This window comes from Falco peregrinus, unplaced genomic scaffold (genome assembly GCF_023634155.1).
Source record: "Falco peregrinus isolate bFalPer1 unplaced genomic scaffold, bFalPer1.pri scaffold_35, whole genome shotgun sequence".
Lineage (NCBI taxonomy): Eukaryota > Metazoa > Chordata > Aves > Falconiformes > Falconidae > Falco > Falco peregrinus.
This window is the reverse complement of record NW_026599603.1, coordinates 1,120,136-1,146,210: the sequence shown is the minus strand read 5'-3', so window position 1 is coordinate 1,146,210 and position 26,075 is coordinate 1,120,136. Positions and strand designations below refer to the sequence as shown.

General features: G+C 44.4%; 1 protein-coding gene across 1 annotated transcript; it reads left to right on the top strand.

Annotated features, from left to right (window-relative positions):
* The first annotated feature begins 7,732 nt into the window (after positions 1-7,732).
* LOC129783368 (radial spoke head protein 9 homolog) lies at positions 7,733-25,035 on the top strand. The gene is made up of 2 exons (XM_055793353.1): positions 7,733-8,090; positions 24,793-25,035. Exons 1-2 carry the CDS (start codon positions 7,874-7,876, stop codon positions 24,951-24,953), a joined length of 378 nt encoding a protein of 125 aa, XP_055649328.1. The 5' UTR covers positions 7,733-7,873; the 3' UTR covers positions 24,954-25,035.
* The last annotated feature ends 1,040 nt before the right edge of the window (positions 25,036-26,075 follow it).

The window sequence follows — 26,075 nt, the reverse complement described above, 5'->3', positions numbered from 1 at the left end:
CTCTCTTTGGGAGAGAGGTACTCCCAATAGCCAGAACCTAGGTCATACTCTCATCAACTCCCATGATGTTATCTCACAGCTTTTCAACAAAGCATGTAGCCACCTCTTGACCACTTTAACTTTCTCATCAAGTTCATATTGTAGATTTATAATTTTGTTTCTCCACACAAAACATCCAGGATCATACCCAACTTTACCACAACTCTTTTACTGCCATTTCTGCTACTGCCGTTCCATTGGCTCCTCATTTGCACTCCACAGATGAAATCCTGATCCAGCAAAATCAACGAAAGCTTTGCTACTGACTTCTGCCAGACCTAGCTTTCAACTAGTAGCCTCTGGCTGTCACAAAACCTGTATCTTAACCCAGATACTGTTTCTGATTTCAGATATTTTCACAGCACAATTCTTCTAACCATTCAGCAATACACACATCTAACAGCCCACTTGAGCTCCTATTTCTGCTTACATCAAGTAGATAATGTTTTGAAATAGGCTGCAGCTTTCACCTACCCTCAGCCAAGTTCATACAGCTGTGGCCCATCAGTTCAAAGATAAATGAACTCAAGCTGCCAAGATGTGATTCTGGGTTAACAGGGGCAAAAATAAAGCTATGACCAAATGAGAAGGAAACATTAAGTTGTTTCGTATTTTGAAACTGATTAGGCATTTGTACAGAGAGACCCACTTAAGTCCTAGAACTAGGCATCCAGATCAGTCAGTACTGCCCAAACAGCTCGCTCTCTCTCCCAAAATAATTACACCTTAACTCATCCCTGCTGGTAGTGTGTAGCTGTAAAACAAACGGTGCTTGAAGTTGCCTCGTGGTGGTTCTCTGGGAAAGGAAATTTGGTTCACAAGCACCACCGCAGTCGAAGTCTGCATGTCTCAGGTGCTCAGAAGTTGGCAACAGCCCATCCCACAGCGATTCTACTGTGCCAGGCCAAGCTTTGCAATGTGTTGTTACTAGTCTGAGGTGAACTGTAAGACACACTATGGCTGTCTAAACCAGTAGTCCACCACAACACCCACTCCCCTGCCCTCAGTCCCAGTTTTCTTTTGAATGGAAAGCTGGAAGCATGGCAGGGAAGAGAAGGCAGACCATTACACATCCAGGCTGCATCCTGTCAAGCAACCAGGATGTGACTGCAGTGCGCATCTGGGCCTCTGAGCTGGAAAACGGTCCCACGACTCACAGTTCCAGTGTGCCTCTATGCCTCAAAGGTTGCTGTGAGCATGAAATTGCCCTGTGGCTGGCTATAAAGCCTGAACAACTGACTGTGTGAGACCCACCCCATTTTCCATTGGCATAGTGCTGTGCTGCTGCATTGACAAACTCACGGTGGGGGCTTGGGCATGTGATTTCTCCTGTTGTTGTTGAGGAAACTTCCCTAGTTCAGATCTACAATGACCTCCAGCCCTTGCTGGCCAAGCTCAAGGTTACTGTGTTGCAGGAAATTCAGAGGTAGAGGCCAGCAGAACTAAAGGCACATCTAACAGCAGGAAAGCGAATTGGTAGTCATTATTATGTGTGACACCACTTGTATTCTCATACAGACTAAAGGCCACAAGTGAGACTGGGGGGAGGATTAATTCTCCTAGGTGCTGAACAAACCCAGAGTGACCCTCCACCCTCGCAGTTTACAGGTGTAAACCAGGCTTACGTAAAGGAAAATTTCTGAAGTTGCAGCATTTACTTGCTCGCTTTTTTTGCTCTGAATACTTTCACTTACTTAAAGACCAAAAACTTGAAAAGAGATCAAACCAAGAAAGGCTGGAGTCTGCAAGGAGCTGTGTGGATCAAGCCTACAAATTATGATTTTATAGAGTTAATCTGGTTTTGGGAGTGATGCAGACAATTATAAACAAATCAAGGCAAGAAGGAGAGAGGTAGGAAATAAATGTCAAAAGATCATAACTTGGGTTATTAAGAGAAGTCTTCATGCATGCCCATGAAACCACAGACTGCATTCTCTCTTTAGATCAAGTAGGAGTCTCTAAGCAGACAAGAAAGAAAAATTTCTCCTACCGGAGCTCTGTCAATAAAGAAATGTCAATAAAGGTTCAGCTGATTAAAACAATTGCCCAACACAGAGGATAAAATGAATTTGACAGGGTGGTCTATTACTTCTTTCAGTGACAACCCTTCTCCTCTCAGTTACAAATAATTCCTTAGCTTTTCATTAGCTATGTTGGAGGCACGCATCCATTTAGTATTTGGAATTTTTCACATATAATTCCCTTCTGAATGATCAGTGTGTGTTTAAGATTTTACTAAAGGAATAGGGACAAATTCTGCTCTTTGAAAATTTGATGTAAATCTGAAGTATCTGCCCTAATATAGACTTACCCTTGTCGTTAAATCAGAGTAAATGAGAGGACACTTTGGCCTCGTGGTACCTAGCACAGGGCCAGGAATATAATACAAGAAAGGGTTACTTTCTAACTGCTTGTAAGATTTAAGTCAGACAAATAAATAATAATGGTAAGTCTTTGTTTCTGAAAGGAGATATTCAGTCTACCCAAAGCACCATCCAAGTCATTAAAGGATTCCCAGGTGCCAGTATTTGGAAAGGGTATTAGCTATTCAAACAGTTTAGGCAGAGGTCTCTGCTGTTCTCTCTCCTGGGTCATCTCAGATTTCCTCAATCTCTGCCCAGAACTGAGTACAGGCAGCAAAGAAAGGCTGGAAATTTCAGAGGAGTAACATTTTCTCCAGAACTAGACAGAACATATTTTTCAGTCTTGCGGTAAAAAGGAGGAAACCCCTCCTTTATTAGCGCTAAGCAACTCCAAGGCTGGCAGGGTGAGGGCCATACAGTGCATGTGGAGGGACAGACTCTGCAGCAGATGCTGTGCAGGGAGCCCTCTTTTCCTCCCCTTTTCAGATATAATTTACCTGGTTCCACTCCATTACTGGGAAAAGAAACCACATGAAAGTATCAGCATGATGCAGCTGGGTTGTTCAAACAAAGCAATTCAGCAGCAGATTGGAGGAGTGAATCCACACAAAGGCAAAAGGCTTGCTGAGGAGATGACTGAGCTCCGCTGACAAAAGTCAGTGCCTCAGAGACAGGGATGCAAACACAGCAGAGAGGTCTCTGCGTGTTTGATGCTTGGAGGGTGCAGACAGTCATCTGAAGCCACCCACCCCACCTCAGCTGGTGTCTGGCTCCTGCACATTTTTAAAGATTAATAGTTCTAAGCAGGTGCCTGAGACTGAGCAGAAATTTCAGACTGGGAACTATTTTCCTGAGGAGGAAAAAAAAAAAAAGGTGTTGGAAATGGCAATCACTATAGAAAGTGACATGAAAAAAGGCCAGTGGTCTCTGACTATCTGGCAAAGGGAGGGATGCAGATATCTCCAACGGGAATAACCTCTGCCTAGATAAAAGCAAAGCTAACTAGAAGGAGCATGTTTTCTGAAAACGTCATCTTTAATTAATGAGATCTGCCTTGTTGATTACTCTGATCCCAGAGCTCCCCTGGATTCGCTTCCTTACTTCTGCTCTGGGCTCTCAGGCAGTAGGCCAGAAACACTTATCCCATCATCAGCTTGCCGCATGCTTTTCTCACGCATCACCCAGGTCTTTGTTGCCCCTGTGCTTAAATGGTTTACAGAGGTTCTGCCTGGAGCCATCTGCAAGCTGCAAACTTGTTGGGCTTTCTTCAAGGACAAGTTGACTAAACCTTGTTATACCAAGACTGTGCTTACTGATGGCTGCCGATTCATTCCTCTCTGTCATATGTAATCTTGGTCATGGCTCTGAAAAACCTAAATCGTTCAGGTCCCTGCCACTATAAGACATGCTCTTCCACCACTTTGCTGTAGCAACTGCAGCTTGTAGAGACAAGATGAGCGTCAGTCATAAAAACTGAACTTGCAATGACGAGGGATCATTGTCAGCAAGCTGCTTCCAGGGAATCACTAAAACAATTTGGCAGTATTTCATGCAGTGCCTGTCCTTGCTTAGGATGTCTAAAACCCCCTTTATTATATTGGAGTATATATTTGTGTATATATTAACTGCTAGTGCCGAGACACTAGGATGATGGGCAGCCTGAAATGCGGCTAATACCTATACCAATGCATTAAATCCTGCTGAAGCCTAATCACAGCCAGGACTACACTTACGTAGCAGTTTCTCACCGTCCTGTTTTGTCTTTCCCAGGGTTCCTCAACAGCATCCTCCTACTCAGACTGCTGGCAGTTTGACTGGCAGTATGGTGGCTGCAAGGTCAGAGGGCTGCATCTCACCCCTCTGGGTACCTGAAAAACACAAAGACAGACGTGTGTGTTCAGCTGCCAGCTAGAAGAATCACAGCTGCTCATGTGATGCCTGGGCAAGATGATATAATCAGCACATTAGTACTTCTTACCCCAGTAAACTCTTTACCTGTCCCCTGTGCCAAGAGCAGTCAGGAAGACAGAGGCTATTAGGGGAGTGATGAAAAATACGAAATGAACCTTAAAGACATAGAAAACTTCATGTCACAAAATGACAAAGCGCTTTGGCTCTTGTGCCTTCTTCCTGAGTAGGGCAGTATAACACATAATATCTGCCCCGGATTACGCCAAAGAGAATCTCCAGGGAAGACTTGTCACAATCATCCCACAGATTCCTCTTTTATCTCAGCACAGCTGTTCCCATCCTGACCTACTAGCCTGATTCCTTGCTGCCTTCTTACTGAGATTGCTACTGCAGGGATTCGATTCCAGATGTGGAGGAACCCAGCCCACAGCACACGTTGTACCTTCACCCCTTCCTTTCCGAGTCTCCCAGTGACGGCACACAGCTAGCTCCGGTCTCAGTAATGGAGACAATGGCACTGGTCCCAGACAGGCCAAAAGACCCACATTCTTTGGACAGCTTGTAGTCAAAGTATTCCCAGAGTTTTGCCGTATTCAGTATGATCTCCAAACAAGAGGAAAGCGTCTATATTATACCAGGTAGGGACACCCCTGGTCCCTTCCGTTCCTGTTAAACTGTTACTTGGCTGCAGTTCCTTACTTCATGCTCAGCACAGCTCAAGGCTTCATTTTGCAGCTCTTGAAGTTTGTCCAACTGTTCGTCACCCACAATCTCCTCCCCTTCTGTCAAGCAGCCACCTATCATGCCTTTCTTATTGAGAAAAACTGTACTTTTCCTTCTGGTTTCCTATCTTTTACTATCCTTACACAGTAATGACTTACACGCAGGAAAATGATTCAAACCCACACTGTTTCTGAAGCCAGACAGTCCAAACTTTTGAGTTAACTGGAAGGAAAACCAGACCTTATATTCAACACACCTGGGAGGAATAACCCCAATCTATTTCTTGGTGCATCAGAACCAACTGCAGCCTGTCCCCACCACACTGAAGTGACCTGGATGATGGATAGCAGTATAACTCGTGAGCAGTGTCAGTCTAATGGGTGCCCAGGACAGTGAAACAGTTTGTCCTGCAAGAGTATTTTGAGGGTAGCCTTCTTAATCTGTACCAGCAGAAATGCTGACATGGATTAATAACTATTTTTCTTTCTCTTGAGATCAGGTATACTACAGAATGCAAAGGAAGGTGAGCTAGCTTCCTCCTAAATCACTGAAAGTTTTTTCAAATGTTTTATAAAGCTGCAAGCATACAGGAGTCACTGTGCACTCAGCATTAACTTACAGGTACTTCAGGATTTTTAACTCTGATGCTGTAAACAGTTCTGTGAGCTTCAGTACCTTGCTCAAGATGAGCGGAAGGGAACCTGAGTTTGATTTCTCACCCAAAATGATGCCAGCTCTAAATGAGTGGAGCTGGGAGGAGCTAAAGCTGTTTGGCACACAGGTACACACATGTTCTGTGCAAAGGCAGGAGAGCTCAGTCCTCTGACTGGAGCTGCTGGGCATTGCTGGAGCATGGCACCTTCCCTCCCTGAAGCAGGTGTCCACGCAAAGCTGCCTAGCCAGCAGCCGGCTGAATGATGCCTGGTGCCTCTCTCCCCTCCTGGCTGCCCGAGTGCTGCTCCAGCCTGGGATGGCAACGGATGGGAGAAACTGCTTTCAAACTGTTTAATAACAGTGATGGTAACCTTTGACCTTAGTGAATAGCAGCACTTTTGACCTTTCATTTGTTAAATAATGCAACCACTTACTTCCTGATCCTTATCAGTGTTTAGTAATTGGGGTCAAGACAAAGCAAAGCAGAGTACAGTTACCCACCAGACTTCACTGAACCAGGAAGAATTTCCTTAAGCTATAGATTTCCTTTTTGATAATCTTCAATCAGGACTGGCAAAAACTAGACACTGGGTGGCTTAGAAGATCCATAACAGGCTAAAGAGCCTCTCAGCTGTTAGCAGCTGGTTTGAATCCAGCTGTGGTTGACAGTGGCAGAAAATCACTTAAGATCTCAGGTTGACTCTGACTGGTTTGCAGTTCTGTTTACTAGCCAGATAGCCATAGCATATTAACATGTGATTCTAGAGACATCAGTGATTAAATGAGCTCACAAAGCCTGAAAATGCCAATTCCCATAGAGAAAATCAGACTATGGCACAGTGGTAGGTGACAGCATGGACAAAAAGTTTGCAGTCACTCCTACATGTTCTGCCTGATTCGTGTCTAGGAGAGGTGGTTAATCTTCAGGAATCTGAGTCACTTTTTGTGTGGCGTACATAAAACTAATGGGTCAGATTGTGTGCTGCACAGCTCATTAAAGATTTCACGTGACAGATCAGCAGGTGACGATTGTTACAGGCAGCAGTTCCAGGATCACTGTTTTCCTTAGAAATGAACAGGGAACATATGAAAAAGAAACCCAAGAATTTATGATGTGACAATGGATTTAAATGTAAGTGCATACACATATATTTATTTATATAATGCACACATATAAAAGCTTCAACTTCCTGAAGATGTCAAACAAATTCTGTTTGTTTAAACAGCCACACAATCTCATTATTTATTGCATTTTGTATTAAGTCAGATTGCAGGGGCAGGGACTGTTTCATGGCTGTCTGTATGGGATTCAGCAAAATGAGCTCCCAAAGAGTGACAATCACAAAGAGTGAAAGCACAGAGTGCTGCTGTTTATAAACAAGCCACTTGATTATAGAAGTACACGAGCTAGGTAAGAACTGTAAAAAAAGACACCGCAAGTAGTGAGATTCAGAGGTTTGGATTTTTTAATTTTTTTTTTTTTTTGCTGCCGTTCATGTAACAAATGAGGAAGGTGGAGCCCTTTGTGGTATCCTTTCTGGTGTAATTGTATGCCCTCCTGCTTTTGGACGTACATTTGGATTTGGGCCTCTTGAAATGGAGGCCATTGACCTAGGCAGGGCAGCCACCCCTAACCGCATTCCGAGCGGGCTGCTGCCCCTCAGGGCCGGGGCTGGCTCCCCACAGGCCCGGCACAGCCTGCCCTGCCTGCCCAGGAAGCCCGCAGTGCCCCAGGCCTGCGCACGGCCTCCGGGCCGCGGCCACCCCGCTCCCCTCAGCCCCGCACCGCGTGGGAACGGCTGCCGCCTCACGCCAGGCACTGAGGTACACCGGCCCCGCGTGGTTCCCGGCCCGCCCGGGCCCTCAGCCCCGGCACACCGGCCGCCTGCGCCCGCCGGCGCCACCGGGAAGGTGGGACCCGCCATTGCTGCGCATAGTTTATGTCAGCGGTTAGCACTTATAGCTGCAGTGAGTTCTCTAGATATAGGGTGCAACCAAATGGGCACAGAGGGTTGGTCTCAACTCAGTGCCCATTGCTCAGCTAGGACTGCACTTAGCATGGCGTGCAATGCACATCATTGATGACTGATGCCACCCATTTCCGGCAAGTCTTTGGTCTTCTGTGGAGTCCACTGAAGAAAGATTGTGATTTTTTCCTATGTTGTGGGCATTAGAGAAATGATATGATACTCTATGGTGTGACGAACGTTAGCCTAGCTCACTCTATTAATGGTCATCAATGGCTGTTTGCAGGTCTTTCTTTGATGGAGGCAAAAAAGTTAAGTTCCTATTTCCATTTCACTGAGCCTGTTAACCTGAAGAATAAAACCCTGCTGGAAAAGGCTGACCTCGACCCATCCACTGACTTTCTAGACTCTCTGGAGCATGATATCCCACAAGGTAAAGGTAGAAGAATCAACAGATGCAATGAAAGGGAAGGCAGTCTTGAGTAGTCTGGGAAATGCTGAGGTGACAGGATGCAGGTTACTATGGACTTTGGTATGCTTGTGAGGAGCTTCTGCAAATCTGTAAAGGAATTGTATCCTTTACTAAATATTGTACTTAATTCCCTTCTTAAGCAAATCTAAATGCTTACAGTGGTAGATGTAAGTGTACCAGAGCTGTTACATCCTCACAACAGATCTGACCACATCAGCAGTTAATAACCCCTCTGCCTGAGTGGCATATTGTCTCTTGACTTCTGTAAAGCCTGTGACAGCTGGTGTCCCTATGGGGAGAGATAACTCCACCAGTGATAGAGGGAATTTATGTGGTTTGAAGTATTGAAGAGACCTCTTGTCTCACCCAGTATTGCTGCTCTTTATCTAAATGGGCTCTCATTAACACTAAGCTGGTATCTCTGAGAGGCTGAATTCAAATGTTCCTTTGATAAACTGTGTTAGATGCTGCAGTGTGGAATAATCTGTATTCTAGTGGGATTACACTGGAAGCAGAAAGGAAGATGTGCCTACTGGAATATTTTCAGTTCACATCTCTATTGTTCTGCTGGACAACTGTTAAGTATATTTAAAGCTTCTTCCTCTGACAGGATATTTCTCTAAAGAGATGGGCATGATTTTTATTTGCTTCTAACTACCTTTTGCTGATTTGTTGCGTTTTTTTGGATTGGGCCAAGTGTTTTCATGGCCTGCTGTCTAGAAAGAACAGAAAGAAAGGTTCTTGGGTCATAGTCAGAACTTAAGTTTGCTATTTTATTCCTATCCTGGAGTAGCAGGATAGGATAGTAGGTGACCTGTGCCTGATGGATTTGGCTGGAAGGACAGTGAATTACCAGTGCTCTGACTTTCAGACTTTATGTGTGTGTGATTAGACAAGATATATATATATCTTGTCCAATCTTTCCTTTGACTGAGAAGGAACCTAGTGAGCTCCTGCCTGAATTCTGAACATTTCTGACTGTTCAGAGCATAAACAGTGCTAAAATGTAAACCATTGTTCAACTTACTGGGAGTGTCCTTGCTGCAGTCGTTTTACAAAGGTGTAGTCTGGAGGGACTGCACATTTTTATGTATGCTGGCCCATTGAGCTGGCCCTTTTGACTCAAAAAGGAGTATTGCAAGGGAGATTAGGTCCTAGATACCTCCTAAGAAAATTTTAGCTGCAGTTTTGATGGTAGTTCAGGCATTGCTACTGTTTGCATTCCCTGCCCACCCTTTTTTTCCTAGGGTTTGTGGTAGGGAGACTTTTTAATTTTGTGAGGCCTGAAACCATAGAGCCACTGCAACAGGCGATAAATCTGGGGTGCTTTCTATGTTTCCACTAGAAAACAGGCACCAAGGGCTAAGATCCTGGCGACTAATTTGCATCACAGAGCTGGTTTTAGCCCCCTTCAGCTGTGATGAAGAATGGCACCTTTGAAAGATTACAGATACAATTCTGCAGTGTTTCACATCTAGTTCAAGGGACCAGGCAACTGGCAGGTCATGCTGTGTGTTAGACATGAAGATGGCGGTTTTATTGAAGTCTTTAAATCAAATTTGACTTGTAGTCAAATTTTACACAGTGGCAGATAGAAAGTGAGGCTCAGCTGTGCCACTGTTGTGTTTGTCTTCCTGTCGCAACCTGCGGTCTGAGTAAGTGTGAACCTTTGCCCCGTTCCTGGGAGGTTGTTGCTGTTAGTGCAGATCTCTGTCTCCTCAAAAAAGTTAATTCTCAAAGACTACCTGAGCTCAAGTGCAACTGAGTGCTTCTTAATGGAAGAAAAGAAGATTCATCATGGTGCCTGTGCAGCTCTGGCTGCTCTGTTCTGCTCCTTTTTGGACTGAACCTGAGGACTGATGGAATGAGCTTGTCAGGTGAAGGAAGTAAGGCAGGAACTGGTTACAGGATCAGCAAGGCATGTAGCCTTTCTAATTGCACTCTATCACATGCAGATAGGAGCTCTGACATTAAAGAAAGATCAATCCACCCCCCTTTAACAAGCATTCAGGTTGCCTGAAGTACTGGTTGCTTGTGAAAATGTAGGGGGAAAAAAAAGAACAGGAGGTAGACACAGGCTTTCTGCTGACTTTATCTGCACGGCTCTGCCAATGTCCCTCACTCCAGGTTGCAAGGTACTCAAACTCTGGGTCTTGAATTACCCTCTTTCAATTCTGCCAGTTCATGTTGGTCCTGACCCAGCGCAGACAGTGCTCTTTCTATTTCCTGACATGTTGTTCATAGCTCTGGCCAATCCCCTCATTTTGACCCGAAGCTTTTCTTGTCTTTCTTGGCTAGATCCACTCTTGAACAGTTATTGTCAGAGCAGAAGTAGGAATTCCCAAATCTATTGACTCTAGAATTGTGACCGAAGCCAAAATCATCTCTGCCCTCAATAAATACACAAAAAATTGACCGGGTTGAGTAACATGTGAGTGATGCTCCCAGCGTGCATTAGGATTCTCCCTTAAAAGACCTAAAGAACAGGACTGAGAGATTAAGGGCTGATTTTAACCTGTCTAAAAGTAACAACTCTTTTGGAATAGTTTTCTTGATTAATTGGAAACTGAACATCTGTGGTGGCTGTCAAGGGTGTAACTGTCATCAAATGTATGGGGTGTCATAATAGGAGAGCAGAGGTGTCTTACAGAATGGAAAATTGGAGGCAGAGAGAACATTTTATATGACAGCTGAGGGGTGGGAAGAAAGGAAGTTAAACCAGATTGAATAAAGGAAACAACGGTAAAAGCAGAGAGTTTAGTGCAAGATTGAGGAACCTGGAGTTTTGTAACAAAACTGTCTGCCACCCTCATCTTTATCAGTGATATCTGTGGTGATTGCAGGTTCCAGATTCTGTCCGTGTGTCTGTCTATTGGGTTATCTGTGCACTTCAAGAGTTCAGACTATGTTGCTGCTCCTCCCCTAATCATACTGTGAGTCTGCCTGGTTTTTCTTGGTGTCTCAGCTCCCAGAGACAAGTGACTGTGTAACTTAGATTTTACTTTAAAAATACATTTTTGTAAATGATTGTAGAGAAAAGTGGGAGAATGCAAACCCTGTCTCAAAAGCAAATTCAATTGGCTTATCCCCTCTAAAGTCGCCAGCTCTCTGAGCCAAACTCATGAATTTGAGTGGCCTGACTCATGATTTTTGAACATGGAGGGGTTGTGATACTGATCTTCTGTCACCACAGTATCAGATCATGTAATGCTTCTTTCTGATCCAAGTGGCCAGCTGGCCATAATGTTGCATGCTGGGATCTGTAGGTTTTGCTGGCCATATGTCTGCATTAAAGATAAGCTTGTTTGCTCTAGTCTAAGCAGACAATCTGCTCAACTTTATGCACAATTAGATATAGCCTTTCAGCTGCTGGCAGATTGCCAGTGTGGTCCTTTCTGTTGCGTGGAGTTTGGCACCCTGGGTGGTAGCATCTCAGGAACTAGAGTTGTGGCAGTTTTACATGTGCTTGTAGGTAATGGAATGGTGAAAAAATAGCAGAAATTCCTAGCATGCCTACAGCATTTTCACTTGATGACCTAATGTTGCATAGGTATGAAATAATGGTCACCTGTCAAGCATTGACATGATGGGAAAAGTGAAAATGGAGGGGGAAGGATGATTTTACTGTCACCATAGTATCAGATCAGGCTATGCTACATTCTGCAAGGACAAATGAAAGGGGATGGGAGAAAGCCTAAGGTACTAGCATAGACTGGAAAGCTTGGGAGGAAGTAAAACAGGGGATGCAGAATTCAGGTCTTTGGTGCTTTCAAAGTACAGTTCAGAAAAGCAATAAATTGACTCTGAGTTTTGTTACAGATTGCTGACTCAGATCACTTTGATATGGAGATAAGGGACACCAACAGGTTAAAAAACTGATGCAGTTAAAAACTGATGCGGGAGGGGAGGTATGTTGGAGGCAAAGGAAAAGAAAAATGTGGATAGGAAAAGATATGAGTGGAAACAGGATTTATAAAAGAAGACTTTATTCACAAGTCATGACTCCCAGTCAATAAAGAGCTGCTTCTGGCTGAAAGCCTACCACAGTTCACTGGTGGAATAAGGGTAGGAATTAGAATTTAAAAAGCAATATAAAAGAAATACAGAAAGTTGGGAACAAGTAATGATTGATATAATTTGGAATTTATATTGAGTAGAAAATGACAAGGAAGCCAGGATAACCTGCAGTAGTCCCTGACAACTATAAGGAGGACTTTTTCAACTATATTGATAGGAGAAGAAAGCATAGTAATGGTACCGGAAACTGTCACTAAATGGTGAAGGTAAAAAGGCTGATAAGAAATGTGGAAGAGCAGAAATGCTCAATTTTTTGTCCTGGTTTGTTTTGGGGAAGAATAAGGACTCACATGAAATGAAGACAATAAAATACTCTTTCAGACAGTTTTCAGACTGTTTGCTATGGGAGGGTAGTTAGACAACCTTTACTGTGTGTCAAAAAATGAAAATGGCTGAGCCAGATAAGTTATTGCTGAAATCATTATCTCAGGAGACTTGTGGCATACTTACAATGTTAACCTTTAATAAATCCCAGCATTGCAGAAATATTCCCCTAAACTTATCTTAATTAGTAGTTGTGATTTAGAAATCACTGAACGGGCATATTTCTGGAGAGGGTCAGAAGGGGATTCAGCTGGGACTAGTGCCAGTACTGGTATTCTTCAACTTATTTATAAATGATCTAGGAGTAAAGAATTGGTGGAGAGGCAAATAATGACAAGGGCAGGACAGCTACAGAGATCTGGTAAACTGGGCTTGCTTAAAGAAAGTACATTTTGATGTAGCTACTTGCAAAGTCACAGACCTAAGAGCAGGGACTGGAAGCCAGACTGTGAGTTGTATTCTGGAAGCTGTGGCTCTGAAAGGAAATCCAGGCACAACCCACTGAACATCAGCTCCCAGTCTGATCCTGAAACTTAAAAGGCTAATTTGATCTGTAGATTTATAAACAAGGGTGTAGCAAATAGGAACAGGGAGGTGATTTTTTTTCTGCGCAGGCTGTTAGTGGAATCAGGACTGGATTACTGCACATGGCAAAACTGGAGAGTTACAGAAAAGAGCCACAAAAGGATTCAAGGGCTGGTGAGAGACATAAACAGTTCAATCTGTTTATCTTGCAGGAAAGAACATGAGAATGACTGTATTACACTGTGTAAATACTCCATGGAGTTTAAGTATTGATTATTGAAGATCTATTTAGTATAGCAGAGACAGGCATAACAGGAATCAGCAGCTGAATATTATAGCCAGAAAAATGAAAATGAGAAACTAGGTACAAATTTTAACAGTAAAATTACTACCGGCTAACAAGGATAATGGAGGAATTCGTGTCTCTTGGTATCTTAGCATCATTCCGGATGTCTTCCTGGGAATTGTGTTTTAGCCAAAGGCAAATCTAAGTTGCTAGTCCCAGACATGAGTAACTGAGTTAAGTTTAATGTAGGAGTACAGAACAGGTGATTTCCTGATATGCCTGGCTGTAAACTTGATGACAGCCATAGAGGGTGATTTTTAGTTTGGGCTTCTTCATTGTCAGTGACATTAACGCAAAGGTGGCAATGTGTTCCTGAGACAGCGACTCTAAGCACAGGACTCTCAGTACAGCTGGCTTTACACTCTGAACTATGACACACGAAGGCTCAAAAGAGGACTGAGGAGATTCCTGACATTGCCATGCATTGTGTAGGGTAGACTGGGGAGCTGAGACCTCTCAGATGTAATTGCTCTGGCTCTGTTATGCTGGGATTTCGTAGCGTCATTCTAAACGGGTATACAGTGGCAGGGTGGATCATAGTGGGTCTTGTCTAGTTGCTGTTTCATGATTCAGCCAGAGAAGTGCCTAGAGAGAAGATCGTTTACCATTTTGACTGCGGAAGAAGTGACAGCCACTCAGTCTGTAGCTCCATTTCTTCACCTGAAAGTGCAGTGATTTTGAGGCATTCCTTACACAGCACTGCAGACAATGGGATTTGTGGCTGTTTCCTTGGCTGAATACTTTGGGCACTAGCCTTTCTGCAAACTTGCTGAACAGTAGCCTGGGTTAGAACACTCATAACCTCCTGTTCTCTGAGCTTCATTGGCATGCTTTTTACCGGTTTAGCAACAGCTGGTGCTTAATGGGCCCTTGAAGATAGAGAGGCTGCGTTTCTAAGTGGGAGATAATTTCCTTTGGCCACTCTCAAGGCCCATTTTGGTAGCTCCATCTTGGTTGCCCCAAAAGTCCAGGTGCTGGAAGTAAGGCGGCCAGGAGGCACGAACCTGCTTTATCTCCATGCATTAACACAGCTAATTAACTCCCTTTCGACCCACCCTCCAGGCGATTAATCCTCTATCAGCCTAGTCTCCAGCCATTTGAAGAGTCTGTCTGCAGAGGTATTTACAACCCCCAGCTAGCTAGCAGAGAGCAAGCCTGCCCGTTATCAGGGCTCTAAGACAAATGGCTATCTCCCCAGTGGCCTTGCAAAATCCAGCAGTGCTATGCTGTGCTGGCCACCTACTTTCACCCAGCCTCCCTTCTCCGCTAACATTTCACAGATGTGACCTGAGCCCTCCCCTTTCATTGCTTAACAATAAGCAGCACCTCCCCAGCTCTGTGAAAACTGAGAGCAAAAGCACTTTACTTCTTAGCCTGCCAAGAGCCACACGGGGACAAGGCTTTTCAAGCTGTCTTGCTGAAATTCAAACTAAAAGACCCATAATGAATGAGAGGGTAGTGCTTCATATTAGCAAGGATAAAAAGAGGTAGCCAAAACATAGAACAAAACTCCTAGTGTGGCTCACAGCTATCCTCATTCCTGGTTAGGAGAGGTGATCTGTAGGTCTGGTAAATGTGTGAAACTGAGCTACAGCATCCCATGGAGTTACCTGACATTTATAGAAGTGTTTTTGACAAACTTCATAACACAGTAGTACAGAAGGAGTAAAACAGATTAGCGTGCATCAGAACAGTCGGCTTTTGGATGTAAAAATCGAACCAGTTAGCTCAGTGGGCTATTACTTAAAGCATTGGTACCTGAAGTTCTCTGTTAAAACTGAAGTCATCCATCCCTAGAAATAGTTCCAGGCTGGCCGTAGCTGCTGCTTTCCAGCAGGGCGCACTGTGGTCCAGGCGTTGTCAGTGCTGAGCACAGAAAAGGAGACTATAGAACAGCAAAACGAGAAAGAAAAGCACCGAGAGCAGCATCAAATTGAGGAGAAGGTATGGCCTGAGTTTCCAGGCTGTGTGTGGTATATTGACCTTCTGAACTGTAGGTATGGAGAAGCTACTCTGTCCCTTCCAAGCTTAGGCAATTTCTGGAATGGTCCTGGGGCTTTTCAATAGCTTTCTTCGCACCCTTAGTGATTACAGGCATGCAATGAATGTACACAAATACGTAAGCATGTCTCCTACATCCTTCAAAAGTAGAGACACTCTTCATGTTTTTGGACTGAGGAGCCTTTAAAGGCTGTTAAGGCTACGCCTGCAGCGACCCAAGAGCATTGCCTGGGAGCAATACAAGATGCTGTCCCTCTTACAAGCTGGGGTGCTGCCAGCTCAGGAGTTCAAGATCAGACTGGAACCTCTCCTGCTATGTTGCCACGTGAGGACTCCAGAGCCAGCTGGTATTATAGCTTTTGACTGGCTGTCTGTGGTCTGCTTTGATTTCTGGAAAGGAGTCTGTTTTCCTTGGGCTCTGTGTCCATGGGTAATAAAGCCGTGCATTCACTGCTTTTGGGTCCTAGGTCTGTATCACCGCAGGGGTCTTGCTTAGTCAGAGACCTTGGATGAGTTTATACTGGAGCAGGGCTGCCCATCAACCGAGAGCTGTGGTGGAATCCTTCACTCTCCTGACTGCTGCAGTGAAAGGAGGAGGACAGAAGCAGAGTCTTCCGTAGCAACTTTCCAGGGATTGTATTTGAGTTTTTTCCTTCTCAGTAAAAGAAATCATGGCCCACCCTGTCTCCATTTCAGCTCCTGGTTCATTGGACATGAAAAGGAGATGAACTTCTTGCTGAACTGATGGGAAATGCGGGTGAAGCCTCTTAGAACCAGAAGTTGTAGTTTTATCACCACATCGGTCAGCCTTGGCCTAGCCCTTTCTCTAGGGAATGATGAAAAATTACTTGCAGGGGAAAGCCCAGGGCAGTCTGTATGTCACTGAAGTCACAACAAGTTGAGCTTTTCCTAGGAGTGATCTATTTCTGAGTGGCAGCTCCTGCCTGTGCAGCAGCTGGCATTGGTGCCAGCCCTGTTTATAGCTTTGCTTTGCTGTTTGCTGCCCCTTTGGCCATAGAACATTTGCAGGGAGGAAGTAATGGGCGTTGTCTTGCTTTACTGTATGCAAATGTCATATAGATTGAAATTCTGCAGGCTGAATGGGTGCGTGGCTGGGTGTAGAGGGAAAAGGATGAGACAGTTCATCTATGGGTATATTTGTATGGCAGTTGTGCTGTGCAGGTTGTGCTGTGCAGAGACAGCTAAGATATCCCAGGCATTAGAAGACGCTTAGCCATCTTTAGTGTTCAGAATTAGCTTGAATATCAACACAACTGCACTGTGCTGTGTGGATACGCTCAGTGTGACAGTCTTCTCAGGAACTGGTAAGCTCTTCAGGTAATTCGGGCCAGAATTTAGTATCTAGTTTAGTATGAGAACATCAACAGTTAATAATCCATGCCATCTGTTCCTCACCCTAAGCCCTTTTAACTAGTCCTGCTAATTTGATGATGAGCTAAGAAGTACAACTGGGGGACTGACAGGGCTTGTAGCCTTGCCCCTCCTGCAGGAGAGAGAATTGGATGTCCTCTAAGCATTCGATGGGTTTTGAATCCCAGCATCGACTGCTTTGTGTTCTCTCAGAATTCGGAGATCGATGTGAGGTTCTTTGCCCCTAATCCAGCCCCCGTTCATCATTATCACCTCCTCAAAGTGGCCAGTGCTTTGTTATCAGGAGAGGCAAAATCTTACAAGGTGGCCATAATCTCCTCTGAGAGTCAGACAGATACTCTCCGTGGGTAAGAAAGTGACAGTGACTGAAAGCTCTAGGGGGAAGCAGGCTAGAACAAAGCTGTCCATTGCATCCTTTCATCAAACTGTTGATCTTTCTTTCAAAGACATCACATTTGTTTGGTGACAAAAGCCCCAAAGAAGCTGAATTGAGCCTGAAATCCTGTAGCAAGATTTAGAGGAAGCGTCTTTCATTCAGAGCAGGGAGGGGCGAGAGTCCTTCGTTTTCTTCCTACCAACCAATGGGCTCACAGAAGCCCACGAAGGTGACGGATTAATGCAGGGGCTCCCCAGGTAGATGCTACGTGACTCATGCCACGCTCCAAAAACGATTCCACAGCGACCAGCTGAACAAGAAATACGGAGTGTGACAAGATCCAGCATAAACTTGTGCTTTGGAAGGAGGGTGCTTTGCCTCTCTGAGAGATTTGTAAATTTACTACAGAAGACCCAAGATACAATGATCAGTATTACAGTTGTCAGAATCCAAATAGCACAGATTTTAACCAGTTTTTCTACTCCTAAGTTTTGATTGTATATTGTCTTGCTGTTTCCTCTAGTGCACAGCCCTGTTCCAAATCTTTGTTCTGGATGCTTTCTGTGCAAAGTCTGCATCTTTTTCTCAAGGACAACAACAAAAGTTAAAAGGATTCTAGCTCTATTCTAATTATCAGGTGGATTTAGGACTTAAGGGCAAACTAACTGGGCTATGAGGGAGGCTGTAATTTGATGTGTGTTACTTCTGTGCTAGCTTTTTCAGTCTTTCCCATCCTTTGCTGCTCATTTATGTCTGTGTATTGTCCCTTCTTTTGTGTTGGCATTGCTGGCTGTGCAGCCAGATTTCAGCTGGAAAAATAACTTTATTTTTGGCTAAACTATTTTTCAGCCAGATCGTTCCCTGACCTGGTTCACTGAGCAGTAAATAAACACTTTTGTGGTCTCTGTGATGGAAGAGTGATGAGGAGGGGAATAAGGGTTTGGGGGCAGAGCCTGCTTCAACCGGATTAAGCAGCACTGTTGTCAGATGTCTAAGTACGGCCTCATTTCAGCCAGTACTTGGAGGCACCTGAATACTGTGCTCCTGGGACAACATTGCAATGCCTGGGTCTTCCTTGTCAGCAGGAAACAGGTACTTTGTGCGTAAATGGAAGGCCCAGGGCTGTCTTAATCATTTGTGCTGCAGAGGCATCCCCAGTGGGGGAGGATAATGGAGAGAAAAACCCTCTGAAGCGAGACCATTTTACTTTGAGGTTTGGGCATGGTTGTATTTGTGTGTCAAAGATGTGGCAGGCATTAGGACCACGCAAGAGCCACTTGGAAGCATCTGACTGTTTGTAAACTGTGCTTTCCTGGCTCTGGAGGCTTTTAAAAATAGTACCGAACCTGCAACCAGTCTGTGTTTTTGTTTAATTATTATGAAATAGTTATATGGGGAATTGGAAATATTGACAGCAGTGTTAACGTATGGGGTGCAGGTGGTGTGTCAAGCAAATGAAAGAGATTTAGTTTGTAGCCAGTAAGTGGCATGAAGGAGTCTGAGCCCCACATGTAAGAGCGTTTGGATGTGTGTCCTTATGGCTGGTAGGCTGTGCGTCAAATGTCTGTGCAGCAAAATTTCCTTACAGCTGCTCTGCTTTGCAATTTGTCTTTGTTTCCTATCGACAGCAAATTAGAAGTAGGAAGCTCTTTGCAGTGCTAGATTTTCTGTTGGAGGGAAATGGAAGCTAAATCCCATGGGTGTAGTGTAGCTTTGTCAGAGCTAAGTGCCTGGGGTCACGCAGCCAAGCAGTGGCTGCTTTTGCAAAGGGAAGCGGTTATGTTACCCCTCTGTGGGTGTTAATATTTGTGCTATAACTCCATACTTCACCCTCACTCAGAACTGAACTGCAGCAAGGTAGGTTATAACCTGCTCATGTGGCAGCATATTGCGTTAATGGTAAGAGCAACCATGCTGACGCTGCTTTTCCCTTGAGACATTTTCTCCTTTGAAGAGGAATTGATAATGTCACTTTTATGACCCTCTGTGAGCTTTTGCGACATGGAGCCTCTCTATCAGCCTGTCTAGCTCTTAAAGCTGTTTCTTCTCAAGCTTGTACTGAAACGAGGCATTGCTGAATCACCTCCGAAGCAGCAATGTTATGAGGTCATACTGAAAGTGGACCAGTTCCCACAGGAAAGTTCTGCAAACAACCTTCTTAAAAGGCTTTTGTTTAAAAGCTAATGTCTCACGCACACTGTTGCCTCTGTGAGTTAGAAGATTCAGCCCATAGCTGAGACAGACATGGGGGATGAGACAGGGATTTCTATTGGCAACTGGAAAGGAAGAAGAAGCTGAGAAGTAGGCTGACTTTTGAAATTCAGCTCTGGTGTCCTGGCAGCTGTTGAAGTGCCATAAAAAAGGCAGTGGTTTAACACTGGGTGAGCATCAGAATCTTCAAAGCACTTTCCTGTTTGGGAAAGATGTAAGGAACTCCTCAGAATTCCTGTCTGCGTTTGGAGGGGTGGAGGCTGCAGCCTGCTCTAAAGAGGGAATAGGAAGCTCCAGATCTTCATCCAGCGGATATTTTTCCCATGCTCTTTCCTCCCACACAGCAGCTCCCTCCCTTCCCTTCTGGAGCAGCAACAGGCAATAGTTTCAACACAGACAGTGCTTGGCTTCCTTAGGTTTGCTGGGTGCAGCTTCAGAATTAATTTGCTCTTTTAAAAAAATGTATTTTGAAGAATGGAAATCTTACCAGAGCGGTGTTACTGTTAGAAATCTCTGGTGTGAGAGCAATGACCTCTGGTTCCCTGTACCTTAGCAAGCATGATGAGTGAAGTTAACTCTGCTGTCTGATTTAGGGATAACATAGGCTACAGCTCACACGTAGATGCAAGTAAAAATCAGTATTTAACTCTAGGAAAGCCAGCTTTTACTTGCTGTCTCTTAGTTCTATTTGTATTCCCTCCAATGCAAATAACAGTTCGTAAATTTTTTTTCCTGACAACTTTTATCTAGGAGTCTTGGTGTACCTTACAGACTGATACTCTGAGTTTCTCAGCCTCCCAGCAAGAGACATGTCGTCTGACACAGGGGCAATGAACAGTACGGGGACTGCCATGGGGTATTCTGAGCCAGTATTAGAAAGGATTTGAACCCAGCATCCCACTCCTGCATTTTTATAGTAATAGAGACCTACAGCTACCTATGCAATGATTTTACTCCAAGAACCATTTGTAATAGCAGGGAGGTTTAAAAGAAAAGAAAAAGGATAAAAGAAAAAAAAAAGGATAAAAACAGCATTTCATTTTTGCAGTTCTCAGCTATTTTTATATTTTATTATGAAAATGCATTTCTAAGGCATTTTCTTGAAGGAGGAAAGAAGGCATATTCATTTTAAGCTATTATTTCGTGCTGTTCATTAGCTTCTGATTAAAGTCCTTTTAGAGTGGTTTATGACATCATTATTTCAAACTCCTACAAGAAAGGTGGGCCTGAAAAAGCATTTTTTATTAATATAGTGAGATTTGAGCTGTGATGGAAGAGAACACAATTGTCTTGAAGCTTTCCAGGAGAATAACTTGCTCCGTGTCTCATGAGTTCAAATAATTTTGTCTTCTGGACCATCTCCTCAAATGCTGCTAACGTGGTGAGGTATGGGAAAAAACAGACTGAGATAATGGGCTCTAAAAGGACCAAAATAAGTGGTTAGGTTTCACAACTTTAATGTGCTGCCTCCTTAGAAGGCAAACACCAGCACTGTGTATCAGTGCAGTTTCTGAATTGATTTTGTCTGTTGCAAAGGTCCAGCCTGGAAAAGTATACTGAATAGATCACCTTTGATTGCTGTGTTAGAAATATGTCCCCAGTGATGTGGTTAGTAAAAGGTAGAAGGTGGCATGGCTGCTGCTTTTTTGGCTCTGCAGAATAAAGAGCAGCTCTATGACTAATTCTTGCTGAAAACAGGATCTGAGTGAAAATGACATTACAGTTTCAGACAGTTTCATGTAATTTTTTTCCTGTCTTCAACGAGTGTTGTGTCAGTCCAGGTGGGATTGCCCTGAAGTAACCTGCTTGTTTTGTTTAGGTCCTTATTTCACAGGAAGACTTATGAAGCATCAGCAAAACTTTATTGTCCTTATTTGCATAGAATTAGATGCAGAATCAAGTATCAGAGAAGAGCTAGAAAGCTGTAACAATTTAATATTCCCCAAAGGTCTCACATTTATGAAATGACAAATCTGAGCCCTTTGGGAGTTTGCAGCTTGGACAGACAGTAGGGAAATGAAACAGCTGCACATCACAGCCTTCGGAGATCAAGCATAAAAGTGAATGGAGCTGTCTTCAATTACTTCTGTCCATTTCTGCCAGGTGTGAAGGTACATGGGACGTTCCTTTGATCAGCAGAGTTAACTGCTGATGAATACTCTGCAGAGATAGATAAGCCTGTGTGACACTATGGATCCACGTACTGTATTGCCCCAGAGCATAGATAAGGGGATTAAATCAAGTTGAACTGTATTTACTCTAGCTTTTCTCTGAATTTGTCCAGCAAAAAGGAGTCTGAATCCAGATATAGTTCATGAGAGCATTAATATACCTGTTTTCCTTCTCACCTTTCCCACTTGTCATGCTCCAGGCATTTCTTTTTGTTCTTTGTAAAAAGTTTTGGGCAGAGGATTCATCTGTGTACATGAACATATACACACACACACACACACACAAGCTATCACATGTACCCAGGCTGCTGGATGCTTCCAGTATGTTGGGAGACATTTAGCAAACCAGATAATCCCTAGAGGCTCTCACCACCCAGCAAGGCAAGGCACAGTCCTATTCTTGACAGACTTGCTTCTCAGAGGACTGGTCCTAAATCAAAGACAATGAGAGTTCCTCGTTCCATTAGCTTTTTGTCAGAGAAACTCTTTCAAAAGTTTACAGTCACCCCCCTGCAAACCAATGTGTAAAGCCGCAGCAAGAACCACCAGTACGTGATAAAGGGCTTGCAGATCATTTCTGCAAGCGCAAGCTGCAAGAACCCTGCACTGAAAGCAGAGTCGGTGTTCAAAGGAGAAATGGAAGAAGTTATTTGTCACATATTCAGACCTATTTGCTTGCCACTTGTTGCTCAACTCCCCTATGCATAGTCTAGCTACCGCCACGAGCAAATGGTGAAAATTTTTAGAGGCAAAGTTCAATAAACTGTTTGAAAGCTTGTCCTTTGACAGCAGATGGCTGTAGTGCTTCAGCCACTGGATGATCTGGCTCGTCATGAAACGTTCTTCACCTGGGTTTCCATGCTATCCAAGTAGTGAAGTTTCTTAAGAACATGCAGATTTTGTCAGAGACCCAGTCAGTTAGAATTTGTAATCCCAGTGGCTGAACCATTAATATGTGGTTTTACTCCAGCTATGACCAAGGTCCAGTTCAGTTTGTGTCCACATGAGTAGCACTGGAGAGACTGCATGGGAGACTGGGGTTGCCTTGTCTGTGAAACCACTGTGTGTGAAGACACTAGCTCATGCTTTAACTAGGACGTGTGCAAGGAATGTCACAGTGCAAGGAAGATGGCACACACCTGTACTGATCCTGCTCTGTATGAAGTAGCGCTTTGCTTTACCGAGATTCCAGCTGTTTCTCTTTAGTGGCAACATGGAGCTGAGTGAGTCAGAAGTAAGCTCTCCGGTATGGAAATCTCCCGAGTCCTTAAAAGAATGTGAATGTCTCTTTTGTACTTCTATCCTGCAGCCAGAGTCACTTTGTTAGAAAGTTCAGTGACTGCCATGGAAGGCAGGTGTTGCTGTCCATTTAGTTCCATGTTTGCACGTAACTGAAGAGGGTACTTTGAAAGGTAACAGATCAAAGACGACACGGTGCATATTATGATATAACCAACCTGTGGAACTTGCTACTGAAGGAGACAGGGGAAACAGTGGTGCCCAAGAAACTTTTGAAAAGTACAGAAATACAAAGAGAAGAGGGAGGTAACAGGTGAGCAGCAGAACTCACGACACCTGGTTTTACAGGGCTTTGAATTGTGGTGTTCCTTTCTGATTCTGCAGCCACCACATATATTGTTTCCTCTCAACCTCCCCCCCCCCCCAGCGAGCCCTCAACTACTGCAGTTTGCCATGAACTGCTTCAGAGACTACATGTACCGCAAGCGAGTGTGCAAGAGCCCAAAGCTACAAGCACTGATTGCCCAGATAGCTGCTGCCGGGCGAGCCAAACAGCCTGTGCTTCCCCACAGCTGCTGGCAGATAAATAAATAGCTTCAGGAGCTGCAGGCGACCCTTGGGCCGTGTCCTGTGGAGACCTGTTGTAGGAACCTGTGGTGTTAAAACACTTCAACCCTTTGTCGGATGCCACTAAAATTGGCCAAGAGTCAGAAGTGAGTGGGAAGGGGAGGACTGGCAGCTGACAGCAATCACAGAAGCCCTTCCCCAGGCTAACCATGACATAAGTAAGCATGAGTCACAGCATAAATTGATGAGCCTAAAATTATCTACAAGGATGAATACCGTCTAACTGTCCCAACACATTACGGGCTTTCTGCTTACTCTGGAATTGGCAGATTTTGACTTTGGGTGCAGACAGCCTGACCGCTTGACTCCAGGCCCGTAGTAGTATGACAGCTCCAACTGCACTTTTTTATTTGGGCCTGCTGCTTTTGCTTTTAGATGAAGATTCAGCAGGAACCTTCTTCCTTACATTGTAGCCTCTAGGCGTTACTGATTTGGTGCTGAAGCTGGTATTTTCTTCTTTTGGCAGCTCCTTGCCCTCTGGCATTGAATCCAGGCTGATGCTCCAGCCCCCTCCCCTCCTGTGTTGTTCCCAGGCTGTTGTGTCAGATGCAAAACAAACACTCAGTGGCTCAGAGCTCCTTGCATCCAGGAGAAATTGCATTTTCACACTGGCTCTGAACCTCCTCCGCAGAGCCAAAGCAAAATCAATGCGGAAACTAATCCCTTTGCCCCTACCACGCACATCCTCTTCAATGATGGAGCCAGGAAAGACTGAAGAGAATTAACCTTTTCTGCAAAATTCTCTGAGCTAAGAAATACCCTGCTTTTCGTGCTCTCTTCCTCTTTCCCAGTTGCTGCATCAGGGAAACCAGTCTTCTCTGGAGCTGAAGTGTCTTCTTCCTCTTCTCACTACTAATGCTACAAGTTTATTTTAAAAATAAATTCCATACTATGCAGGATTGCTATAGCTAGTCTTGGCTCTCTATAGCTAGTAGCTAGACCAAGTAGGTGGCAGCTTGGTAGAGTAACTGCTGCCCGCTCAGAAGCATCCAAGAATAGCTCTAGCCTCTCCTAGGGATCAAGTATACAAGTCTGGAGCTCCAGGGTCCCTTCCTGTGACGCATATGGCGTTACTATCATAGCCATGGAATATGCTACTCTGTGAAGCTAGACACAGACATCTGGAATTGAGGGCAGCCTGTAACGCTGAACTGACAAAAGATAAAAAGGTATCAAGGTTTCTGGTCTCCCTCACTTCCCTTTTCTCAGGTGTCACAAACTCCAGTGCAGCCTTGTGCACTGTTAACTGGTCAGGCAGAACGCACTGCAGCCCCCCTCTCAGCTTAGGGACAGCTTGCTCCAGGAATGCTGCCTCTTTCTCCCTTCCAGGGACTGCACTTGTGACATACTGACAAATGGCATTTTCTTGCACAGGCTCCTGGACTGTCCAGCTAGAGAAGGGAGGCACTGTGGTGGTGCTGCGGAGCCTGCTGCGGCTGGGACTGATGTTCTACCATGTCCCAATGACCGAGCAGTACGGCTATGTCTGCTTCGGCACTGGCGAGAAGAACTTGGATCTGCCCTTCATGCTGTGACTCGCCTGTCTGGGATGAGGGCTCGAGAACATTTAGATTTTATACTTAGGAGACTTTTGTTTACTGCTTGTTCTAATAAATGTGTGAAACCTCTGCACTTTGAGCAAGATTCTTTTGTGCCTGGATTCTGGCCCCAGTTCTTTTCTTCGGACTTTGCTGTGTGCGATCCTCTTTCAGCTCCAGGTTGAATTCCCTGTTATGTGTCACTGAAGATCCTTTAGATACTGACAGATGGCATTTTCTTCCACGATGGGTGAAGCCCCAGGTTAGAAATCAAACCTAGGCCATCTGGTTACACGTGCTTACACAACCATGACACTTCCTTGACACCATGCTTACACAAAAACTAATCTGGAGACAGCATGAATGAATGCCTACTATCACCCATGAACGACAAACAGAACAGGGCTGCACTCAGAGTAGAAAGCTCATGCATACTGTAAGGGATCTGTACTAAACCCTGAGCTCAAGAAAGGCATATTGAAGAAAGTATTCTGTTTTTCAAATGTTAGGTTTCATGAAAATTAGAGAGGGCTTTCCAGCTCATGGCACTAAACTGTAGAAAACATTAACTGTGGGCATCACCTGGTCTTTTGCAAAATGTGCTCATTCAGGTTCATCTCAAGGCAGTGGTTTAATCCAGTGACTTTTCCATTAGTAAAGCTCACTGAGCAGAGCTACCTAGGCTAGAAGACATAGTAACTTCCGTATGCAGGAGAAGAAAGAAAAATCTTTTCCCTTCTGAAGGGCTGCAGGTTTCAAAGCTTCATAAAATAGACGGTCAGCCAGAGATTTTATCTCAGTATAGTTAATGAAGTCTTAGCTCTGCCTCCCAAAGCAAAAAGATCTTGGCCAGCTCAAGGGGCTGAATGTAGGGCTTCCATTTCACAAAGTAAGGCTAAGAAGAGCCATTATAACTTGGTTTCCTGGGTAAAACGTGTTTATCCGTACTCTCTGTTCCTGTCCATGCTGATAGGTCCATGCAGATGATTCTGATGAAAGCAGTACAAGGTTAAGTGGCATAGTCATATATAAATAAGCTGTGTTGATCTGTAGCCCCCAGACAAATATCAAAGAAACGGAGCCAAAGCCATAATGACCCTGATAAATGTAATGACCTTT